Raw genomic sequence first — 20357 nt, 5'->3', positions numbered from 1 at the left:
CCTTGCAGTATAGGGCGAAAAGAGGACAACAAATATCTAAAATCATTTAAAAAAGGATTGGGTTTCAAATCCCCATAGATTGAGCTCTTTTTTATTACAACTCTTAAAGGTGGGGTAGCTAAGAATGGAGAAACTAGCTCGAGTGCGCAAGAATTAGAAAATACTCAGCCGAAAAAAATCTGCCCCTTCCTTCAGACTTCCTTACAGAGCCCCTCCTCCAACACACACGGACGCGCACATGACCAATGAGGGCACGAGATAAGTTTGTGCCCAGATAGAAGGCTGACAGGCAGGTAGGCCATCCAGTTATTTTAGCCGTGCCGGCTCAGATGATTGGTCGTGCTTTTTACAGCGCTACGGCTTCCACAGATGACATTTTAATGGATTTATTGTCAAAGCATTTAATATATTCATTGCTATCGGGATGTTAAGAGCATTCCATGGAATATAACAACACGTGTTTCTGAAGTGAATTACCTACCCCACCTTTAACCTTAAACCTACAATATAAAGACTATTTAATTTTTTATATTTTTCTGATTTCAAAAATGTTTTATATACAGTACATGCTAAATACCTAGGAAATAAATGAATCATTTTAACCTAACATTTTTATCTGTGATATGTTCCTGTTTAAACTAAAAGCGGAATTTCAAATGACCTAACTATTCATACAATTGATTTTAAATGAAGGGAAAAATAAATCTGCCTTTGCTCTCCTGTCATGTACCATTCTCTAAATATATTGTAAGCTCTACATTCCTGTCATGTTTGAAAAGTGTGTTTATGGAGAACAACAGTATGTTCAAACACTTTTCTAAAAGTTTTCAGTTTTGATTTGCCAGCAATAAGACAGATTCTGTCTGAAAAAAGCTTAAAAGCATCATTTGTGCATTCTTCTATTGTTGTTCTGCTTTCATCCAAACACTGTCTTCTCTCACTGAGGAGCATTGGCCTTGATGCGGAAATGTGATCCAATGTTTGTCAGACTTAAAGCGAGCTGTACAGCTGACCTGTATTCATACAAATGTCCAAAGTACATCTGTGAAAATGATTTCTTGACACCCTGAGCCTTTGCCCAGAAAGAACATGTAATGTGTTGAAGCAACAAAGAAATCAAGCTGGAAGTGGCTTTTCCTCTCTGCTCTCGCTGCATGATAACACAGTCGATGTATCCTTTCCCCCGTCAGTCTTCTTCTTCTCTCTGAGAACGTGACCCCGTTTTCCTTTTCCCCTCAACCTGGTGAACCGGTAAACCCCAGGCTGCCCGGTTAAGGAGGAAATCACATCTTAGCTCTCTAATCTGATGCAGGGCTGCAGAGCTGGTAGACATTTGAATGAAGGCCTCTGATTCACAGCAGGTTAAGTGCTTCCATGAAGCCTCAGCATGTTGTTGTGCAGCCAGGCTCTCACTGTGCCAGCCCTCCACCGCTTCAGATCCATCCCTGCACTTCCTCCTCAATCTCCAGCACACAGTCCGTACAGCTGGGCCGTCATTATGTAGCCTCATTAAGTCATCATACGAATGCTTCCTGTTGTGCCATCCACATCGTTTTTAATCTGGCCCCCAAACTATCCAGGCATGAGTGCAAAATGGCTGTTAAGAACAATTTCTTCAGTCATTTACATGACTACTTCCTCCCACCAATTTATCGGCTGAGCTCGCATCTGGACAACACTCCCTGGCTTTTAGTCATTTGCTGTGTGAACTCATATCTCAACCTTCATAAATCAAGGCTTCCACAGAAATGAGGGAAAATGCATGAGGCGGGTCTGAAAAATAGACACTTCAAGGAGACAGAAAGCAAATGTGTGTGAATTCATATCGCTCCAGCTCGGAGAGAAAAAAAAAGTCCAGCGCTATCTTTGATTCAAATTAAAGCCCAATTCGCAACAGATGAGGCTGGCTGCTAAAAGGGTCCCGCTCCGCAGTGGAAATGATATGTGTAAACTATGTAATGTGAATGTTTTAGCCAAGCTGTGTTTAATTTTGTATCCTGACGAAGCGCAAGAGAAACCTGCCTCTCCTTAGCTGTCTCGTTGAATCATATGGATATAATTTCATCCATTTACGTTTTTCTGCTCTTTGCTGTGGTTGCCACAGGGCATTTGGAAGCATGCAGATTAAATGCACATGTTCCTCCTCTCTGCTGCTCAGCCTCCCCTCCCAACAGATCCGAAGTGTTGGTGGTTTTCCTCGTTGGTCAGGGCAGAGAAAGACACCTTGTGATAAACCAACTCGTTCCCCTCAAACACCTTTGTTCATACTTATAAACTTATACAAGCCGCTTTTGAGCATTCACACTTCATAACATGTTTTATTTGGCACTGTTTTCTTTTGCCACCACAACTCTTTCTTTGCCCCTCATCTTGTCTGTCAGGCTGGGCAGTGACGGAGCCTGGATGTATTTGGTCAAACTAATCACAGCGGAGGATTGCTCTAGGCTTTTAGGCTCTTTTTCTTTTAATGGGGGGCCCTCTGAACATGAGTTATAGTGAATTTCATGCTAGTAAGCAGCAAACAGTTGAGTCCCATGTCCCCATCATTAGTCAGTGGCCTGATATGCAACTACTCCACAGGGTCAGAGAGATCAGATATATAAGTGCTAATGGAGATGCCCTTGCATCTAAATCAACTCCAGAAAAGCTTAAGTGTCGGCGGAGGAAGACCCTAAGTAAAAAATGACACCTTTAAAATAAATCTGACTACAGCCCATGCAGCCAGTCAACTGAAGTCCGATTGTTTTTTCTCTAAAAAAGGTATATTTAAGAACATTTACTCAGGTACTGTATGTTACATTTTGAGGTACTGTACTTGAGCTTTTATATTTTAAACTCCTTCTTACTTCTACTCTACTACAATATTGTACCTTTACTCAACTTCATTTATTTTACAACTTTAGTAACCAGTTTCTCTAGAGATTCAGATTATAAGATTCAGCAAAATCCAAATAAACCAATAAATAATGTATTATAATACAACAAAAAGTAATTTGAGTTTCACATTAGCTGTGATGAACACATTAATGCATCAACAAGTCATAATCCAGTCATTTAATATAAATCATTCTGAAATGGGGAGATATGTAGTGTTCACTTTTGGTATAGTAGGTACATTTTGATCCCTATTACTTTAAAGTATGGTTTTAAATGCAGGACCTTTACTTGAGTATTTTAAAGTAAACAAATCTATAAAAGTACTTCTCCCCCCGCTGATCTTAGCTCTGGTTCTCTCCTTTCTGCATTTCTGTTCGTACGCCGTGCATTAAAGCTTTTAATCAGACCTCTGCCTTACATGTCAGCAGCCATACTTCCTGCGGACACCCCTCCATAACGGCTGGTTTGTTTCCATCATCCGCAGCTCCTGCAGGTTGCTAATGAGCCGCCACATGTGAGCGGAGCCGCACACTGCTGCCTTTTAGCCCCCGCTCTGTTTGGCCTTCTCCCTGCCAGTCAGGAGTCATTTCCCATGAAGGCCTCCACTCGCCTGCATGCTGCGTCTATAATCTGTCCGTAGTGATCAGCAGTTGTCCAGCCTCTCAACCCGCTCTCGCCCCCTTCAGCCATGTCAAGACCCCGCTGTCATCCCCAATGTTTACCGAGCTTCTGAACCCCCGACTCCAGAGTGAGACGGTGTCAAACAGTGCTCAAACCCCTCCACGCTGCCAGCGTTTGCTCCACTCGTGCGGTAATCTGCCCGTTTACCTAAGACGGAGTTTTCGGAGAGGAAAACTAAACATGTTTAAAGCAATTCATGTGATTAGTGCTGTCTAAACTGTTTTCATAGATAATATCAAAGGTAAAATCAATCCTGTGTCAGAAGCCTCGGCCAGCACAGCTCCATGTTTATACCACTTTAACTCATGGGCTCATTTCTCTCTAAACAGTTTATTTTTGGGGGGAATCTCCTCGTGGACGAGACAGAGAACCTATTGACGTTTATGCTTTTTTAGAGGTTTTTATCAGCATTTTATTTTAACTTTGGTTAATAATTCAGCATTACTATCATTAATTTCAATACACATATTTTAATATACAAATGTTTACATATTTATTAGTGTGGTATAGTATAGTGCAATTTTTACATTTTTACTTCTCTATGCTAATATTGCATTTTTATTTGATTTAATAAAAACATTTCTGAATTTGACAACTGTTACAAAATCTAATTTCTAAATAAAGTACCCTGATTTTGAGTCTGATTCTTTCCAAGTTGGAATAAAACGCTCATCGAATAACAAAAAATGAGACTACAAACTGCTAAAACCAGAACTGTTAAAACACTTGTCTTCAATAACAGGAGGAATACTGGATTTGACTGCACAGCACTGCATGGCCAAAATATCCATTCCATTTACTACGAGAAAGAAGCCATTTTTCAGATCGAATTGGCTTTGCTAAAACATCTCTGTTGCACAAAATTCCTCATGCAGGGTTCTGGGTAACGTCAATGCCTCGGGGTGGCAGAGCCTGTTGGTTTCCCAGCAGGCAGCGAAAACTCCTTCAAAGCCGCTTCCCGAGTAATAACACGCTCTACACGATTAACACGCTTTCCTCCACGGACCCGTTACTATAACTCAGCTTCAAATTAGTATTTCGGAAAAGAAAGCAATGAAAGAGTGATTATTCCCTTATACATAAATACACACATTTGGCACGTCAATAATAGTCTTGTTTGTTTTCCAAACTCAAATGCTCGGCGCCGTGTTTCAGCAGTCAGCGTGGAACCGCGTCTGTCAGGAGCGCTACGGCAGTGTGGATGTTCCTCCGATTTTTATTAAACTTTCCCACCCTCGCTGCGTCTCTCGTTTCCATCTGAAACCTTTGATTGGCATGACTAAAGAGTAATATGTTTCCGCTGTACGACGCTGTGTGATGAGAACTCTTTAAGACATTTTCCATGTTTGTATGCCGAAGCCTGGACTAAATGAGTGTGTGGATGAGTCCAGGGTAAATATTTGATTGTCTCTATTGTGACTCAAGGGCTTTTCTACATTTCTCTTCTCAGTAAAAGCCTCACCACACTGTACACAAGTCTAAAACAAAGTATTGTGTAACCCAAACCCTAAAGAACCCTAACTCTCCTTTCAATTTCAGATCAAAATGCATGTCTGTAGTACCACTAAGTATCAATAAACGTAAATGTCTTTATTCATATCATTTCATTTCCCATTTTAGACTGTGTTAAATACATTTGTTCCCTCATCTTATATGCAGGATGATCGTTTTACTAATACTGATGCTATTTACAGAAGATTGGCCGATGAATTTTGGCAATTTATTGGCAAAACAATAACCCACCTGGACAAAGTAATTCAATTTCAGACATGTTTATCTCTCTGAGCGTTAATAAGCTCACATCCTATATCCTGGTGCACATACACTTGCCTACTTTCAAGCTTACTGTAGTTTTAAAAAAAAAAATCGGACTGTTTGAAAAAAGGCACCTGTCAGATCTTGTTGTAATATTACTCAAAAGTTTTTAAAAGCTTGAGGAGCTGTCTGCTGTGAAGTCATAATGGTGCAGATTAAGACTCTGTTCCTGCGACAGACACGCGCCGCACACCCACAGATCAGCTGGTCACCCAACACGGCTCCACCATGACTGGCTTAGGTTTCTCCTGTATTAAATGGAGCCTCAGTGAATAGAAGGCTCTGCCGGAGCTGTGTGAGTGACTGAAGGAGACCAGGGATGAGCATTGAGCCCAGATGAAGCTGAAGGCCGATCAGAAGAATGGTGTCACTCTCTCCTTAGCCGTAACCCGACCTGTCACTGAAGGTCAGGCAACAATAGACAGTGGAGACCGCAGCAGCAACAGTTTGTCAATGATGGTGCATTTTCACTGCGGTCAGCAAAGCCCTTTTTGCCAGAAATTGGTTTTAGGGAAATTTAAGAGGAAGCTGTCATTTCAGGAGATTTAGTCAAGGGACAATTTAGGAGTTGAGAGTAGTAGGAGTAGTTTCACCATGTTTCTTTCAGACAAAGTCTTCCTGGCTCGCGGTTGCTCCACGATTTCAACCTCATGTTCAGGTGCTCCACATAGAATGAACTCAATCGGTTGCCGGTTTCATTTGTCTAACATACAGCACGCAGCCATTCAGATTTTTTAGGCTATAACATCTTTTACACAGCAAGTCAAAGATGTGTCATCTATTTTCTTGTTGTATTGTGTTTCTTATTTCTTAAATTAGAAAGTTTCTTCAATATCATCTTTTATTTCTCGTGTAACTTGAACTTGTTATTCTTTAAGTCACTGAGAAGTGAGAGAAAAGTGTTTATTGTGCAAGCTTGACATCATTAATTGTTTATTTGACTTATTTCAGTTATGACTTTTTCAATTATACACACTCTGGAGTAGATCCTGAAATAAGCCTCTACTGAATCGATTTTGAATCCAATCATAAGACACAAAGGGTGTGGCAAAATATTGTTTAAAGGCAGAATGGTTTTTAGTATTTCCCAATTCTTGGTGACTATCAAAATGACACGTTCAAGCTATACAAATAATATAATAAAAACATGTAATATAAATATATTTTATGCAATATTTCAACAAAATAACAAAAATCCTCTTTTGTGCAATCCTGTATAAAATAATGCATCTGAAGTCTTTATAAGGTGAAAAGCAAGTGGCTGTGCAGAAGAAGGATGCTACCATGAGCTCTTAATTTGCTCCTATTGTGCCCTGTGACAGTCTCTGTGTAATGAATGATGTCCAGCTGCTCCTGAAAACATTAATGAGATTAACCTCAGGTAGATATATGTGACGCTGAGCTATGCTTCCCATACCAGCTTCCCATATGTACGATGTGACTCTTTACCCAGCAGTCCCTGTAGGGGGTCTTGACATGATCCGCCTCATCAACCAATCAGCCGTGTTTTCTGCTTAAGAGCAGGAGTGGACATGCGAGACGCCTCATGAATCATTCACTTGTTAACAAATCTGTGGTGTTCATTGGCTGAGTGGTTCGGATCAAATGGGCCAAACTGGGTCTGATACGAGCCTGTTCACAGTCACTGTCACTTGTCAGTCCGAGGCACTATACACAGCCCAACACTTATCTCATGCTATGCATTACAGCCCATTAAGCGCCGCTGTACAGCACACTCCAGTTTCTCCCTGCAATTTAGACGCAGCCTTGAGGCAGGTGCACTGTCACGCACGCTTCTGTCTTTCAAGTGGACCTGGTTCTCAACAAAGGCCTCGGATTGGCCGCGTAATTCAAGAGGGATGGAAACAAAAAAGCTTGCGATTCTACCTCCCATGTTCTTAAGCATCTCTCGCTTTTCCATAGCTGGTTTATATGTGGTGTAAAGTGAACTCCTCCAGCTGTAAGAGTGTTTAAGGGAGTGAGGGAGGAGTGGGAAAGCTTCCTTCTGACTCACACACTTGTACATATACAGAGCCCACATTTTACCAGAAAATGCACTGATTGATTTCTTTTTCTCTGTGTGCATACGTGTGGGCGTTTGTTTGTTTACTTGTGTGGTTCTGGGCATACATGTCTCACTGTGGTTGTGTGTGTTTGTTTTATGTTTGCATTCCTGTGTCATGTTAACGTGCTGTCTCCCCTCCTCCACAGTTCGAGAGCTGTAACAAAGCGTTTTCACGTCTGGAGAACCTGAAGATCCACCTGAGGAGCCACACAGGAGAGAAGCCGTACCTGTGCCAGCACCCCGGCTGCCAGAAAGCTTTCAGCAACTCCAGCGACCGCGCCAAGCATCAGCGCACTCACCTGGACACGGTCAGAAACCCTCAAGTCTCCCAATGTTTCACCAGAGTGCTTAACCTGGCTCTGCTGCAAATAGTGTGGGTGGTCGCTTAAGTCAAGGAAACAGAGCAGCATGAAATGTTGGACTCTAAATATTTAAACATGTTGAATAAAAGATTTCGTTTCTACCAAATCTATTTAGGGATTGGATTATGTGCAAAATTCAAATGTGAGGTATTCATAAATCTATCAACGGATTTCCATTAAGTCAATGTGTGTGTCTGGTCATGCCGTAATTGCTCCAAGTTGAATATTAAAAACCACACTTCTCTCAAAGACTTGATGCCTATTCCCACATCTTGACAGTGAAAAGCTTTAATTAGCTGTCAGTCAGTGAGATGTTTGACACTCTCTATGCTGGCACGTCAGATCATTAAATGATCAGTTCCTTTAGGCCAAGTCGCTAACAGACTTGGATTGGAGCTGACTTCTGTAAACACAGCTTCGCCTGTTTCTCTGACCGGTTTTAAAGGAAGGGAAATATTGAGTCACCCATCGCTGCCACTCGTCATGTCTCAGTTACCCACCAATACCTCGCTTTATCACCAATACCTCACTTTATCACCAATACCTCACTTTATCACCAAAACCTCACTTTATAACCAATACCTCACTTTATCACCATCCGCAGGCAAACACAGTTTCTGAATAAATGGCTTATTTTGCTCAAATAACGTACATTAGTATTCATTCCCACAATTCAGACAACTTCACAGTAATTTCTACTGTAAGCATTTTAGTTTTTCATTTTTGATCACTCATTCAAAACAATGCACAGAGCAGATGTTCTATGGAGCAATATAAAGTCAAATTAATTCACTATTATCAGAGCACCCAACGTTAAAAAGATTCTCTGAGACACAACATCCTCTACCTATAACCCCAAAAATAAGATCCCATTTATACATGTATAGTTCAGAGCCTAAACAAACCTCCTAACAACTCTTCAATGCAGACTAAATATAAATGGCAAATTCTTCAAAGGATAATTAACAATATGAAGAAAAATGTGTTCCTCAAAAAACGTTTTTCAGAGCCTTAAGAATTGTTGCAGGTTACTATTGTACCGCAACATTCGATTTCTTGTAAAGGGGTTTTCTTTTTAACGTGATTGTAAAAATAGGTTTCCCTTTATTTTCACTGAGGTCAGAGAGGTAGATTCAGACTATATGACCGAGTACTAAAAAAGCCAGATAGAATAAATATCAGTTTAAATCAATAAAACACTAATTCACCAGCTTCTGCAACGCTCTCAATGATATAGATTCCCATTTTAACGGTATTTTTATATTATTTACATTTCCAGAATATTCTCCCCCTGTGTTTTCCCGTATTGGCCAGACACCGATGCTTTCAGTACGTAATAGTAAATCACTCAGAACCTTTACATAAGCAGACTTTTGTTTTCCTATCAGTCCAGGATTTTTCTTCCAGCGCCCGATCTCTCCGCAGTGTGATATAAATGATACAGCTAATCTGGGACCCTGATGCTTATGGCTTCACATTAACGCCCCGCTGAGGCCCTCACTGTGCCAGCGGCCGGCCCTGCCAGAAACACTTTGCAGGGAAATCATTTTAAAGCTTTAATGGTATTTTTTCGTCACAGAAGTTGTGCTTGTATTTTCTTTTTTCCTACTCAAGGTTCTACGCTGTTTTGTTGCTTGACAAAACAAACATGGCGGAGATGAGTGGCACTATAACGCCTTGCAATAACAACGGCTTATTTACAGAGAAGGTCGAGGAATGGCGGCCGAGCTAATAAAGCTGCATATCCTCTTACACTTTAATGGCCAACGTATATTCCTGACGATGAAGAGAGAAATTGCTGTGAGGGGAAAATCCCTCAATCAGCGAGCTACATGCTGTATTCGCTTGGTTAATGGGAAGAATGTGAAATGATGAGGAAACTCCATGACAATTAAGTCATTCTACAGATGCCTAATCTGCCAACATTTCCCTCCTAACACCCTGTCTGTATGTCAGCATGCACACTTACATACAGTACATAATGAAGGTATACAATAACAAGACCAATCCTTATTTGGTTCATCATTTTAGAACATTTCAAATCACACTATTAAAAGTCCCATGTCATGCTTTCCTGGTTAAACCCTGTAGCGAGTAAACCTCTAACACAGAAAGGACCTGTCTATGCTGCCCCAGAACGCCTCGTTGGAGATTTCTCTTTTTCTTCCTGGATACAGTGACGTATTTGGGTATAGTGACGTAACGTAAGGTCCGCGGAGCCGTTAACGTTTGGACCAATCCGCGGCCTTTCTCACGCACACACACTCGGCAGGACTTTGCGAGGCTCGCTGCTGCGAGGGGCGGGACACTGTGAGCCGGCTCACTGGTGTGGGGTCAGCGAGACACCGCGGGACTCAGCCTGAGCACGCACACAAACTCCCAGCCAAGCCGCGGGTGTGTGTGTGTGTGTTTCGGGCTGGGTTTCGCTATCTCGCAGACGGCCACTGGGCTCACAGGGAGGGGGGGGGGGAGCTCCAACAAGCCGTTTAGGACAGAGAGTGAATACACATACTATACAGAGATGCTGTTTGAGAATCCAATGTGAGTTTGGAAAATTGCACAATGTAAATCTATTCTAGTGGACCTCAACAATGGAATTATGATCAGTAGAAATGGCCATGACACGGGACCTTTTAAATTCGTATTCATGCAAATAAATAAATAACCACTTCTTAATAATTTACTGAAAATGGGTCAAGCGTTGTTGAGTATTTATATTTATTATGTTGCATTGAGATTGTTTTATCACAAAGAGAGGCTTCACTAATACAATGGGACAAGAAAAGCAGGGAAGACCCGCAACAGCAATTACATTTAAATGTAGGACTGAATTTAGGGAGATCATTTGTCATTGAAAATATTTTATAACAGATCTTTTCTTCTTTCTTTTTCATGCATTTTTTCCTCTTCTTCTTACTTCACATTCTGTCAGCTGAAAGGTAGGTCTTTCACTTTGCCTTCACTTTAACAGATGTACTTATTGTGTATACATTTTGCTTCCTCTCAGCCTAATTTCCCCAATATCCATTATTTCTTCTCAAATAACTGTCAGACTTGTGTATTTTCCCTCACCTAAAAGTGATTTTAAATGCTATGCAAACTTAAAACTAAAGTGAAATACTGTTTTTCTTCCTGTAGAAACCGTACGCATGTCAGATCCCCGGCTGTACCAAGCGCTACACAGATCCCAGCTCTCTACGCAAACATGTCAAGATCCACTCGGCCAAAGAGCAACAGGTGCGTAGAAAGGTAAGACAGCTTCTAGACGAGAGGGAAGGATAAAGGGATTAAGTTCTATATAAAGACACAATTATAATGCTAAAACTCTATTTCATTAGAGTTTACAATAATCGATGCCATTTCATTTACATTGTATCACAGTACACTCACTACACTCCCCACTCCCTCATGCCCACACAGGCAAAACCAAACCAACAAATGCTTATCAAGATAACTTAAACAACAGAGCCATAAAAAGAAACATCGAAAGGAAAAGAAAAACATCAAAGTCAAACAGACAAATAATTATACAATACAGCGACAATGTAGACAATGACAACTCCACGACTAGTATTTCCAGCCGTCAGGACTAATAGCCACAGAATGCACCATTCCATCACTGGTCATATCTCAGATATATTTTCCAATTGACAAAACAATGGCAACCTCAGAGCTTTTTAGCATGTCTTAATTCAAGTCAACAAGGTAGGAATACAGGTTTTACAAACAGACTGTAATCTGTCCTGTTCTGATGTACATTATCCACGGATCAATCAAGTTGGTTTAAATGAGGGTTAGGGCAGCGGAGGGGTGTGTCTGAGAATGGTTCCGTCAACAATAGATAAGGTTAGACCACATTTCATCGTGTCCATGGTCAAAAGCCCATTCTTCCTCTGACTGGAAGTGGGTAAATACCAGAGAATGGGCTCATTGTTATGGAAGGGGCTGGGTAGTGGCAGGCTGGATGATGTGTTTCTTTGCTGTAAAGGGAAAACACATGTTTGCTTGTAGCATTGTTAAAAAGCTGTTCAGCTGAAAACCCCAGTGAGCAGATGTTATGGGCAAATGTCAAACAAACGCTCTTACTTCACTCTCCAGAAGAAAGAGAAAAAGCTGTTCGGAGTGTCGCGGTGCGGAGAACCCAGCCCCACTTACAGTACATGTGATGAATGTTTAGCAAGAAAACTCATAAGGATCCCCCTGGAGGACAATCACATCAATATTTATTGACATACAGTATTTCAGTCTCATAACGTGGAGGAGGCCAGCTGTACAACTCAATCAATCATCTGTGATTGTACTGGCCGGAGAGGCAGAAGGTCTTAAAGGATGTGGAGTCACGCACAGATATCGTTGTTATTCGTCCACTTGGCTCATCGCTGAGAGAGAGTAGAATCCAAATGTGGGTTTGATTTTCATGAAATAACAAAGGCTGGATTTGTGGAAGGATGGACAGACTATGAGAAACAGAGATACCGAGACCGATAGGGTTGAGATGATGATGAAGAATAAACCTTGAACAACGTCGACCTTGTCTTCTGTAACTGAAAACCTGTCTTTAAAAAAAAAAAAAACTCATACTAACGCTTAAGATTGTTATGCCTCTCAGCATCATAGATCAGTTACTACTACGATACAAAAATATGTATTATTCGAAAAGGTTAATATCAAAGCATCATAACAAAGTAGGTTGAATAGGTGTGGCAGCACAGGCAGTGTGAGAAAAATAAAGAGCTTTTTCAACATTAAAGCATGGAGACAGTAGAGGCACAACATACAAATATGAACCTGAACATAAACACAATATGTCCTCTTTAAGTTTTACTCAGCCTTAAAGTAATGTGGAACATTTTTATTTATTTCATTTAATCGTTTATTTGGCATGGACAATGCACAGTGATGAACACCTAATTTTTTTTTTTAAATGTGTCAAGCGTAACAGTGCCAGATTTAGCTTTGAGCTCATTTCCATCCGCAGTCCCTCACATAAAACATTTAAGAAGTTTACGAACATATCAAAAACAAAATACATGATATGCAAAAAGAGCAAGAGCAGCATACACAAGTATTTATGACATGGCAGTACAATGTAGCAGCTAGCTACGACATGTATAGTGCAAGAGAAGAAACAAGAGCTACCTAAAGTGCAAGAGGAGACACCCCTGTGTTAAAGTGCACGTCTGTTTGTTTCTCAACCATTCTTTGAGTTGACCTTTTCAAACTATTGAGAGTGGGACCATCCCGTATCTCAGTTGGGAGGCTATTCCACAATGAGCTGCCTTTAGTGGAAAGTACATTTTGTCCATCTACATTGGTGGGTGCTTTGAGTGGCAGGTGGGTGCATTATAGCCACTAGCTGCTCCCCCATGTCACCTCTTATCAGGACAGAAACAGCGCTTATCCAGCTCTATATTGGAAGAGGACTCACACCCTCTGCACACAGTGTCAAAGCTTATTCCTTTGGGCCGGAGGTTAACATGGAAACGTTTAGCAGTGTGACACAGATGCTAGGTTAGCAATGCCTATTTGTTTGTTTATTAACTCCGTGGATTGATCATGTTTGTACTAGTGGTGTTTAAATTACCTTAGATGTGACAGGGGATCCTTTTTTAGAGATATGTCTGTTGTCTGTGTTGTTTTAGAATGTGTATCCAAATGGATCCCTTTTCTTCAAACCAAATCTACCAAATAAATAACCCCAACCTGATGATTAGCCGGGTTTTGTTAATGCAAAGATGGCGACTCACATCGAGCTTCACAACATCATTTCAGAAACCAACGGGCGACGTCACAGCGACTACATTCGTATTTTACACAGTCTAAGATCCACTTCTTCTTTTCTCCATAAAACATGATTTGATATTGGAGCCAAAGCAGTAGCGATTGAGACCTTTAGTAGATTGGTTTAAAACGTATTTCTTTCTACATACTTACCGGCCCCTGTGTTGAATTTACAGGTTCTTTGAAGGTGGGTCTCCTGAGTAAAGGGAAAATGTGGTTGTTGGTACAGTGCTGGTGTGTACCTCAGCAACTGTAATGTTTTATTACAGAAGAATCCACTGATGTATAATACAGAGGTCAGCTGTTACGCTGATTTATAAGGCAGATGTCTCATTTCGGAGACAAGTTAGGTTACGGTTTCTTCTGTGTGGCGTGTGATCGGCTCTCCAGCTGCAATGTGTCTTCGGTTGCCCCACATTACTGTTGGCAGGGAAAGAAACAGAAGCAATCTTGTATTGGCTCTGAGTTGGTACATTGATCACTTAACCACAAAGACCAAGGCCAAAGCATGACTCAAAAAGCAGCATAGCTTCTCCTCTGGGCGCCCCTGACTGACAATGTAATATGTTACTGTTTCAAATCAACAATACAATCATGTTATTTCATTTAAAAGAAAACACACCCAGCCAAAAATAGAGAATAACTGTTTTGTTCTTCGGTTGTGTAATCTTGCAAACCAGATGGAGCTCTGTATAAATGACTCACCATTTCTTGTAAACATTTTCTGTCTTTTCTCCTGTTTGTGATTGACAGCTGCGGCCCTGTCCTCACCTGGAGCAGGACGTCCTGAGTGACTGTCTGTCCATGCAGCACCTCCACAGCTCCACCTCCTCGCAGCACCTCTACAACAAAGATGGCCGTTCTCCCGGACTGGGCCAAGACATCTTCACAGGTGCACACAGGAAGCTGCTCCGTAATCAAACACCTTGAATACATAACCACTCCCTTATGAAGGCATTAAGTAATCTAATACTTAGTCAGCAGCAACAACTCAGGTCTCTAGTGTCTCTCTGCGGTCCTTCCTTGTGTTTTTTCCCTCTTACTTCTTTATTGGCAAGACATTTACAACAATTAAATACTAACAGTAGTAAAGAAGTTGTATTCTTTTCTCTCAATTGCTATGCCCTATTATAGAGATGAAGTACAATGTAACTCAGAGAGGTTTTGTATCTTAGTTTTTGTTCAAGCACTTTACATACATTTTTCAAAACCCTATTGATTTCTGAAATTTCCCAAAACATGTCAGAAGTTTCTCCGACACATTTCACGTCTTTGTAACTGCTTACTTTTCCTCTGGTTGAAGTAAAGAAACACACAAGACTTTTCATGGGGAATATTTCTTAGTTGCAGTTAAGAAAGCTATCATTACTTTTGCTGCCAATTTCTTAAATCCCTGGTAATATTGAGTTGGTCTATGTTAGCAATTGTAACGCTTTCTTTCTGTCATTTCAATCATTTAATGTTATAATGTAGATGCAGGCACTTAAAGGTGGGGTAGGTCAGTTTGAGAAACCGGCTCGAGATACACTTTTTGTTATATTCCATGGAATTCTCTTAACATCCCGATAGCAATGAATATCTGAAGTGCTTTGACAAAAAATCCATAAAAAAATGTCATCTGTGGAAGCCGTAGCGCTGTAAAAAGCACGACCAATAATCTGAGCCGGCCCGGCTAAAATAACTGGATGGCCTACCTGCCTGTCAGCCTTCCATCTGTGCACACACTTATCTCGTGCTCTCATTGGTCATGTGCGCGTCCGTGTGTGTTGGAGGAGGGGCTCTGTAAGGAAGTGGCAGATTTGTTCCGGCTGTGTATTTTCAAATTCTAGCGCACTCAAGCTGGTTTCTCCAAAATTACATACCCCACCTTTAATACAAACTCTATTGTCTTGTAACATATTCAAATCGATACATTTTCAATATGAACTATGCTCAAATGTAAGCTAACTATGGCATAAACACCTCTATCGAAGCTTTTTGGCTTGAATACAACATATCATATAATACCGGCAGTAGCACAATCCTTGTCTCAAAATATCGATGGCCACGGGATTTTCTTCCAAACTAAAAACTAAGCCAGCAGGCAAGGTCTGAGCGCCAGATACTGTATCCCCACACCTGGCAAAGCAATCAGCGAGTCATTGGTGGTCATCAGCAGACATGTCAACATTCCTGCAGATGTATTATGGTAATTTTGTGCTCAGGCAGTAAAAACCATACTTACCGCACCTTTATTCAAACAAAAACACACTATAATTCATCTATAATTGCCTATACACATTTTATATCAACATTTTAGCTGTTGGACTCCCCTTGGTTATTTTAGTTCAGAAGTAACAACCTGGCACTTTTGTTTGCTTGGTTTGTAATTCATAACCATATAATGTTAACCTGTCATCCTGTCATGCAAAGGCTGCAAAAACCATTACAACCCACCACAAACGGAAACTTTTATTCGTCACATGTGGCCGCTTAAACATCCATTTTTCTAATTGATGAATTTGACCGTGACAACGTGTCAACACAACTTCGGAGTGGGAACAAGAGAGAGAGATAAATAGATTTTAACTATCTTAAAGACAAGACAGAGTCCCTCAGTTCACATCTGTCCTTGTTTTCTGCCTGTATCCCATCCAGTCTCCCCGTTGCTCTCTGTTATTGTTGCTGGAACTCAACACTATGTTGACGACTGTGAACGCTCAACTTCTCCTTGAATGTCCACTGGACCTCTGCATCTTGGCTTTTTCCCCCCTCTGCCTCCCTCTGTTTCTGAGTGGATGTTGCTTACTCCCTTGTTTAAAATGCTTTAAAGCCCCGAGGACTTTGCTGGTGCGTCGATGCCAAAGCGTTCAGGGATGCGGTGTTATTCAAGGCCAGCAAAGACGTTGCAGGTTGGCATTCAGGATCTCCATTTTCATGAGTTCCCCCTTTGTTTCAGGGCCAATAGGATGCATGGAAGAGGTTGGGCAAGGTGGGCAGCCATCCCATCATTAACACTTGTGGAGCAGAAAATGAGTCATGCTTCCAGTCAGAGTTAAACTTGTTTTCCTGTTATAAGTCTGCTCTTGTTCACATGGCTGCAGCAGGACTTACGAGAAGCCCCTCTCTGTTTTATGGAGCATAATTAGAGTTCCCTGATTAACCAGAGGAAGGACTCATCAAAGTTTTAGTGCAGATGTTTACATGCTCCTGCTATTATGCTGAATGGCTGACATCCCTCTCCATATCCCTCTAACTCAGGACTTTCTTCCTGAGTTCGACTAAAAGCATTTCAGAATCCAACATCTTCAAAAACATAATCCTCTATAACCCGTAAAGAGTGCCATGACATCCTCTCACTCCTCTCCCACCAGAAGGAACCAGCGATGAAATTGAGGCAATCACAGCCATTATTTGTCGACTGTTTTGCCCGGTCTGATAGCAGATGTTGGGGCTAAAGGGGAAAACATTTAAGGACTGTGATTGATGATTTGGGGGTAATGAATCAAGCTTGTAACCATTTCAGAGTGCTGTCAGATCAGGCCCCAGCATGCTTCCACTCGAGAACAGCTGCGCCTGGAAACGGTAAAACCAGGAGCGCCGATCTTTTCCCCTCCTTTCATCTCCTCCTGTCTTCCCCTCTCGTCACTGGTTAACTGCCCCAACAGTCAGCGGGTGGATCCTGGGAAAGAAATCATACGTTAAACGGAGCGGAAGATGGCAAGAGTAGATTTATTGTGCTGGTGGAATAAGTGAAGATCCAGTGTAACTTCTCCCAATTTAAAGACCTGGATTCTGTATTTCACTGCGATTTGTCCCAGGTCTCTTTCTGGAGCAGCATTTTCCGATTAAACAAGAGGAAACTTTTTGTTGACAGATGTGTGAAAGTGCAGCTGCAAAAACTGCCAGACAAAAGCACAATGTGGTAACAAATTGTCACACTTTACAACAGCATATAAGTACGATGACTGACTGGAGCAAATGTGCTACAACGGCCCAACACTTCAAAAAACTATGCATTTGTGTTATCCCCAAACATCGAAAAGCGCTCCAGTCCCAGTTGTGAGCATCACTTTTTAGTGTCGCCGCTTCCGTTGTGTTTTGAGCTTCTTGCACTTTTCTTTTGTGTTTGCAGCGTTTTGTTTATTAGTAAACAAGACGTTTCGTCAATATGGTGAATTTCAATTTGTTTCTTCATTTGCATGTGTTTTGGCACGTTTGTGTTTTTTTATTTCTCTCATTTTTTTTACTTGCTCCGAATGTAAAGGTTTTGGGCTGTTAATATGCATTTGCACCTGTCCACCATACATAAGTCGAAATACTAGCTGCCCCCCAAATGAAAATATAAATACTTATTACTGGAAAATGTATCTTTTGGATTTTGGCTGTTGGTCAGACAAAACAAAACATTTTAATTCAGCATCTCTGGCTCAGGGAACTTTGGTAGAATTCTTCCCTAAGAACAAAAAGCTGTTACTACAAATATTATTAGTTGCAGCAGCCCCTGGTTTTCCATTGTTTCTGAACAGGAAAAAGGAATCTGTGTTTAATACGAGTCCACAGCTTGAAACAGTAGAAAAGTTGGCGACATGCAGCCAGCTTCAGTAGAAAATGATGCCCCCCACAGACCGCTGTCAATCAAATATTCATCAAATATCAGTCAGCAAATCCAACTCTTCTGTTAATTATTTTCTTAGTATTTATGTAAAAATAAAATGATACAGATCCAGTGTAATGTACATTCAAACATACACACGCAGAAGTACTACAGATATATGGATAGTCATGTACTGGCACGACCATGAGGGCGTACAGTAACCCAATTTACCCTCTTTAAATACCCTACGGCTCAAAGTCACCGCTCAAACACATGTAACATTTTAGTTTATTATTGTGTCATAAGCACAAACAGCTGAAAGGACAAACAAGGCCAACCCCATGGCAGTACAATCAATGTACCCTAAATTACAAACAGGGACAGAACATTCGTTGTGAAAACAAAAATTCCATTGCCATGAAATGTCTTTTAATTTGCTCAAAGCAAAGATGGAGAGCAGAGGCCTTGAGTTTATTTGACACATTTACTGAATTAGCTTTGTTTGTCTTTCAGGCCTGTACGCCGGCTCCAGCACCCCCCACCACAACGCCTCAGTGGAGCTCCTCCCCCCCAACCCCTCCTCCGTCCCCTCCGCTGACCTCCCCTCCAGACAGCACCGCCTGGACCGGGACCTCGGCAGCCCCCATCACCTGTCTCCGCTGGCAGCCATGGACCCCAGAGACGGGTGAGTCTTCTGTCTGTGGACGTGTTACATGAATGCACCCTGGTGTTTCCTGGGTAAAAAATCAGTCATGTCACGACAAATGAAAAAATGTACACTGCCCGGACATTTTGGAGTGAATAGTCTTAAAGGTCCCCTATTATACTGTTTTTCATCAATATATTCCAGGTCTCAGATATATACAAACATGTCTCTGAAGTGTTTGGCTCCAAACACCAAACAGATCATTGCAGCATTACCCATAATCCCCTCTGTTTCAGCCCTGTTTCAAAAGTGCTGATTCTCTGTCTGTTACTTTAGATGAAAATAAGGAGCCCCTCCCCACGCCCCTCTGAGAGATATTTGGTTAAAAAGAGCTCAATGGTGCTCTAGGAGGAGATTCAGGTGATAAGGTGGTGGGGGGGGGTTAACTTGGTTGGTGATTGGCTAATGGTTACACAAGCCAAAAACTCGTTATGACATCATAAAGAGGCCACAATCTGATCAGCTCATTTTCAGACAGGTTGTTATATAAATGGATCAGGACAAAAAGAGAGAGGAGGGGACACATGTTGATGTAGAAAAGACAGGAAAAAGTGGATTTTGCATAATAGGTGACCTTTTAAAGAGATTATAATGGTCGAATCATCCAATGAATTGCTTCTTGCAGCAGAAAAAACTACTTTTGAAGTTATTCACCTGGCACATTTGATACATTGTCTTTCATTTAAACACAAAAAAAAATCATGACTAAGCTTCTTCTGATTGGCAGCTGCTTTAAAAACGTGTGGTGCATTCACGTGATATCAAACTTTTCTAGCAGAAGTTACCAAAAACAGTCAATGGAGCAACACCTTTGCTTAGAAAAAGCCCCCAAAAAAGGTTTCATTACAAATGGTAGTACTTTAGGGACTTGGAATCGGACAATCGCCGGTTGAAGTCCCTGAAAACGGAAGTACAAAGTGTGGACTGGTGTTTTTAAAGGTGCCAGGTCACTTCTTGGGCAGTGCTAAGGTGCCCTAGAGCAGGGGTTCCCAAACTTTGCCATGCCAAGGACCCCCATATAGCATTATCCTCTGGCGGGGACCCCCTGTTGCAAAACATTTTTTAAATGATGTGTACAAGTGCCTCGCGATGGGGCATGCAGTGTGTTGCCAATACATTTGGGGCCTTCTGCCTGATCAAAGCTGTCACTTCGCTTTTTTTGCCTGTCATAGCCCCACTGCCCCATCTGAACACACACCCACACAACGAGACCAGTCAAGTCCGTTTGAGATGATGTACTCATCTAAAACTTGGAAAATGTCTCTTCATGTGGTCCTACCTTCCAGTGCTTTGCAAAATAATATTTCCTGAACAAAGTTGTCTTCTGAAATAAATCTGATGTATGCAAGCAATTCTGCGACATTTGCTACATCCGTGCTCTCATCCAGCTGCAGAGCGAAATATTCACTAGCTCTCACTTGCTCCAAAAGCTGAGCAGATACTCAGTTTCACTCTCAGTAGCGGCAGCTCGATTCTGATTGGCTTGAAGGGCGG

At 41.5% G+C, this 20357-nt stretch overlaps 1 protein-coding gene across 3 annotated transcripts in view; it reads left to right on the top strand.

The window, feature by feature from the left end:
- glis1b (GLIS family zinc finger 1b) overlaps positions 1–20357 on the top strand; it is an 80761-nt gene that overhangs the window by 50638 nt on the left and 9766 nt on the right. For 2 of the 3 annotated variants that reach the window (XM_079656480.1, XM_079656479.1), the window contains 4 exons: positions 7585–7746; positions 10939–11049; positions 14335–14473; positions 18671–18842. In XM_079656480.1, the coding sequence (XP_079512606.1) occupies positions 7585–7746; positions 10939–11049; positions 14335–14473; positions 18671–18842 (584 nt within the window). The remainder of the gene's footprint in view (positions 1–7584; positions 7747–10938; positions 11050–14334; positions 14474–18670; positions 18843–20357) is intronic. The other variant, XM_079656481.1, reaches the window with a different exon arrangement.

The sequence above is a fragment of the Notothenia rossii genome (assembly GCF_949606895.1).
Source record: "Notothenia rossii genome assembly, chromosome: 1".
Classification (NCBI taxonomy): domain Eukaryota; kingdom Metazoa; phylum Chordata; class Actinopteri; order Perciformes; family Nototheniidae; genus Notothenia; species Notothenia rossii.
Note: the sequence above shows the minus strand (reverse complement) of the source record. Positions and strands in the feature narration are given on the sequence as shown.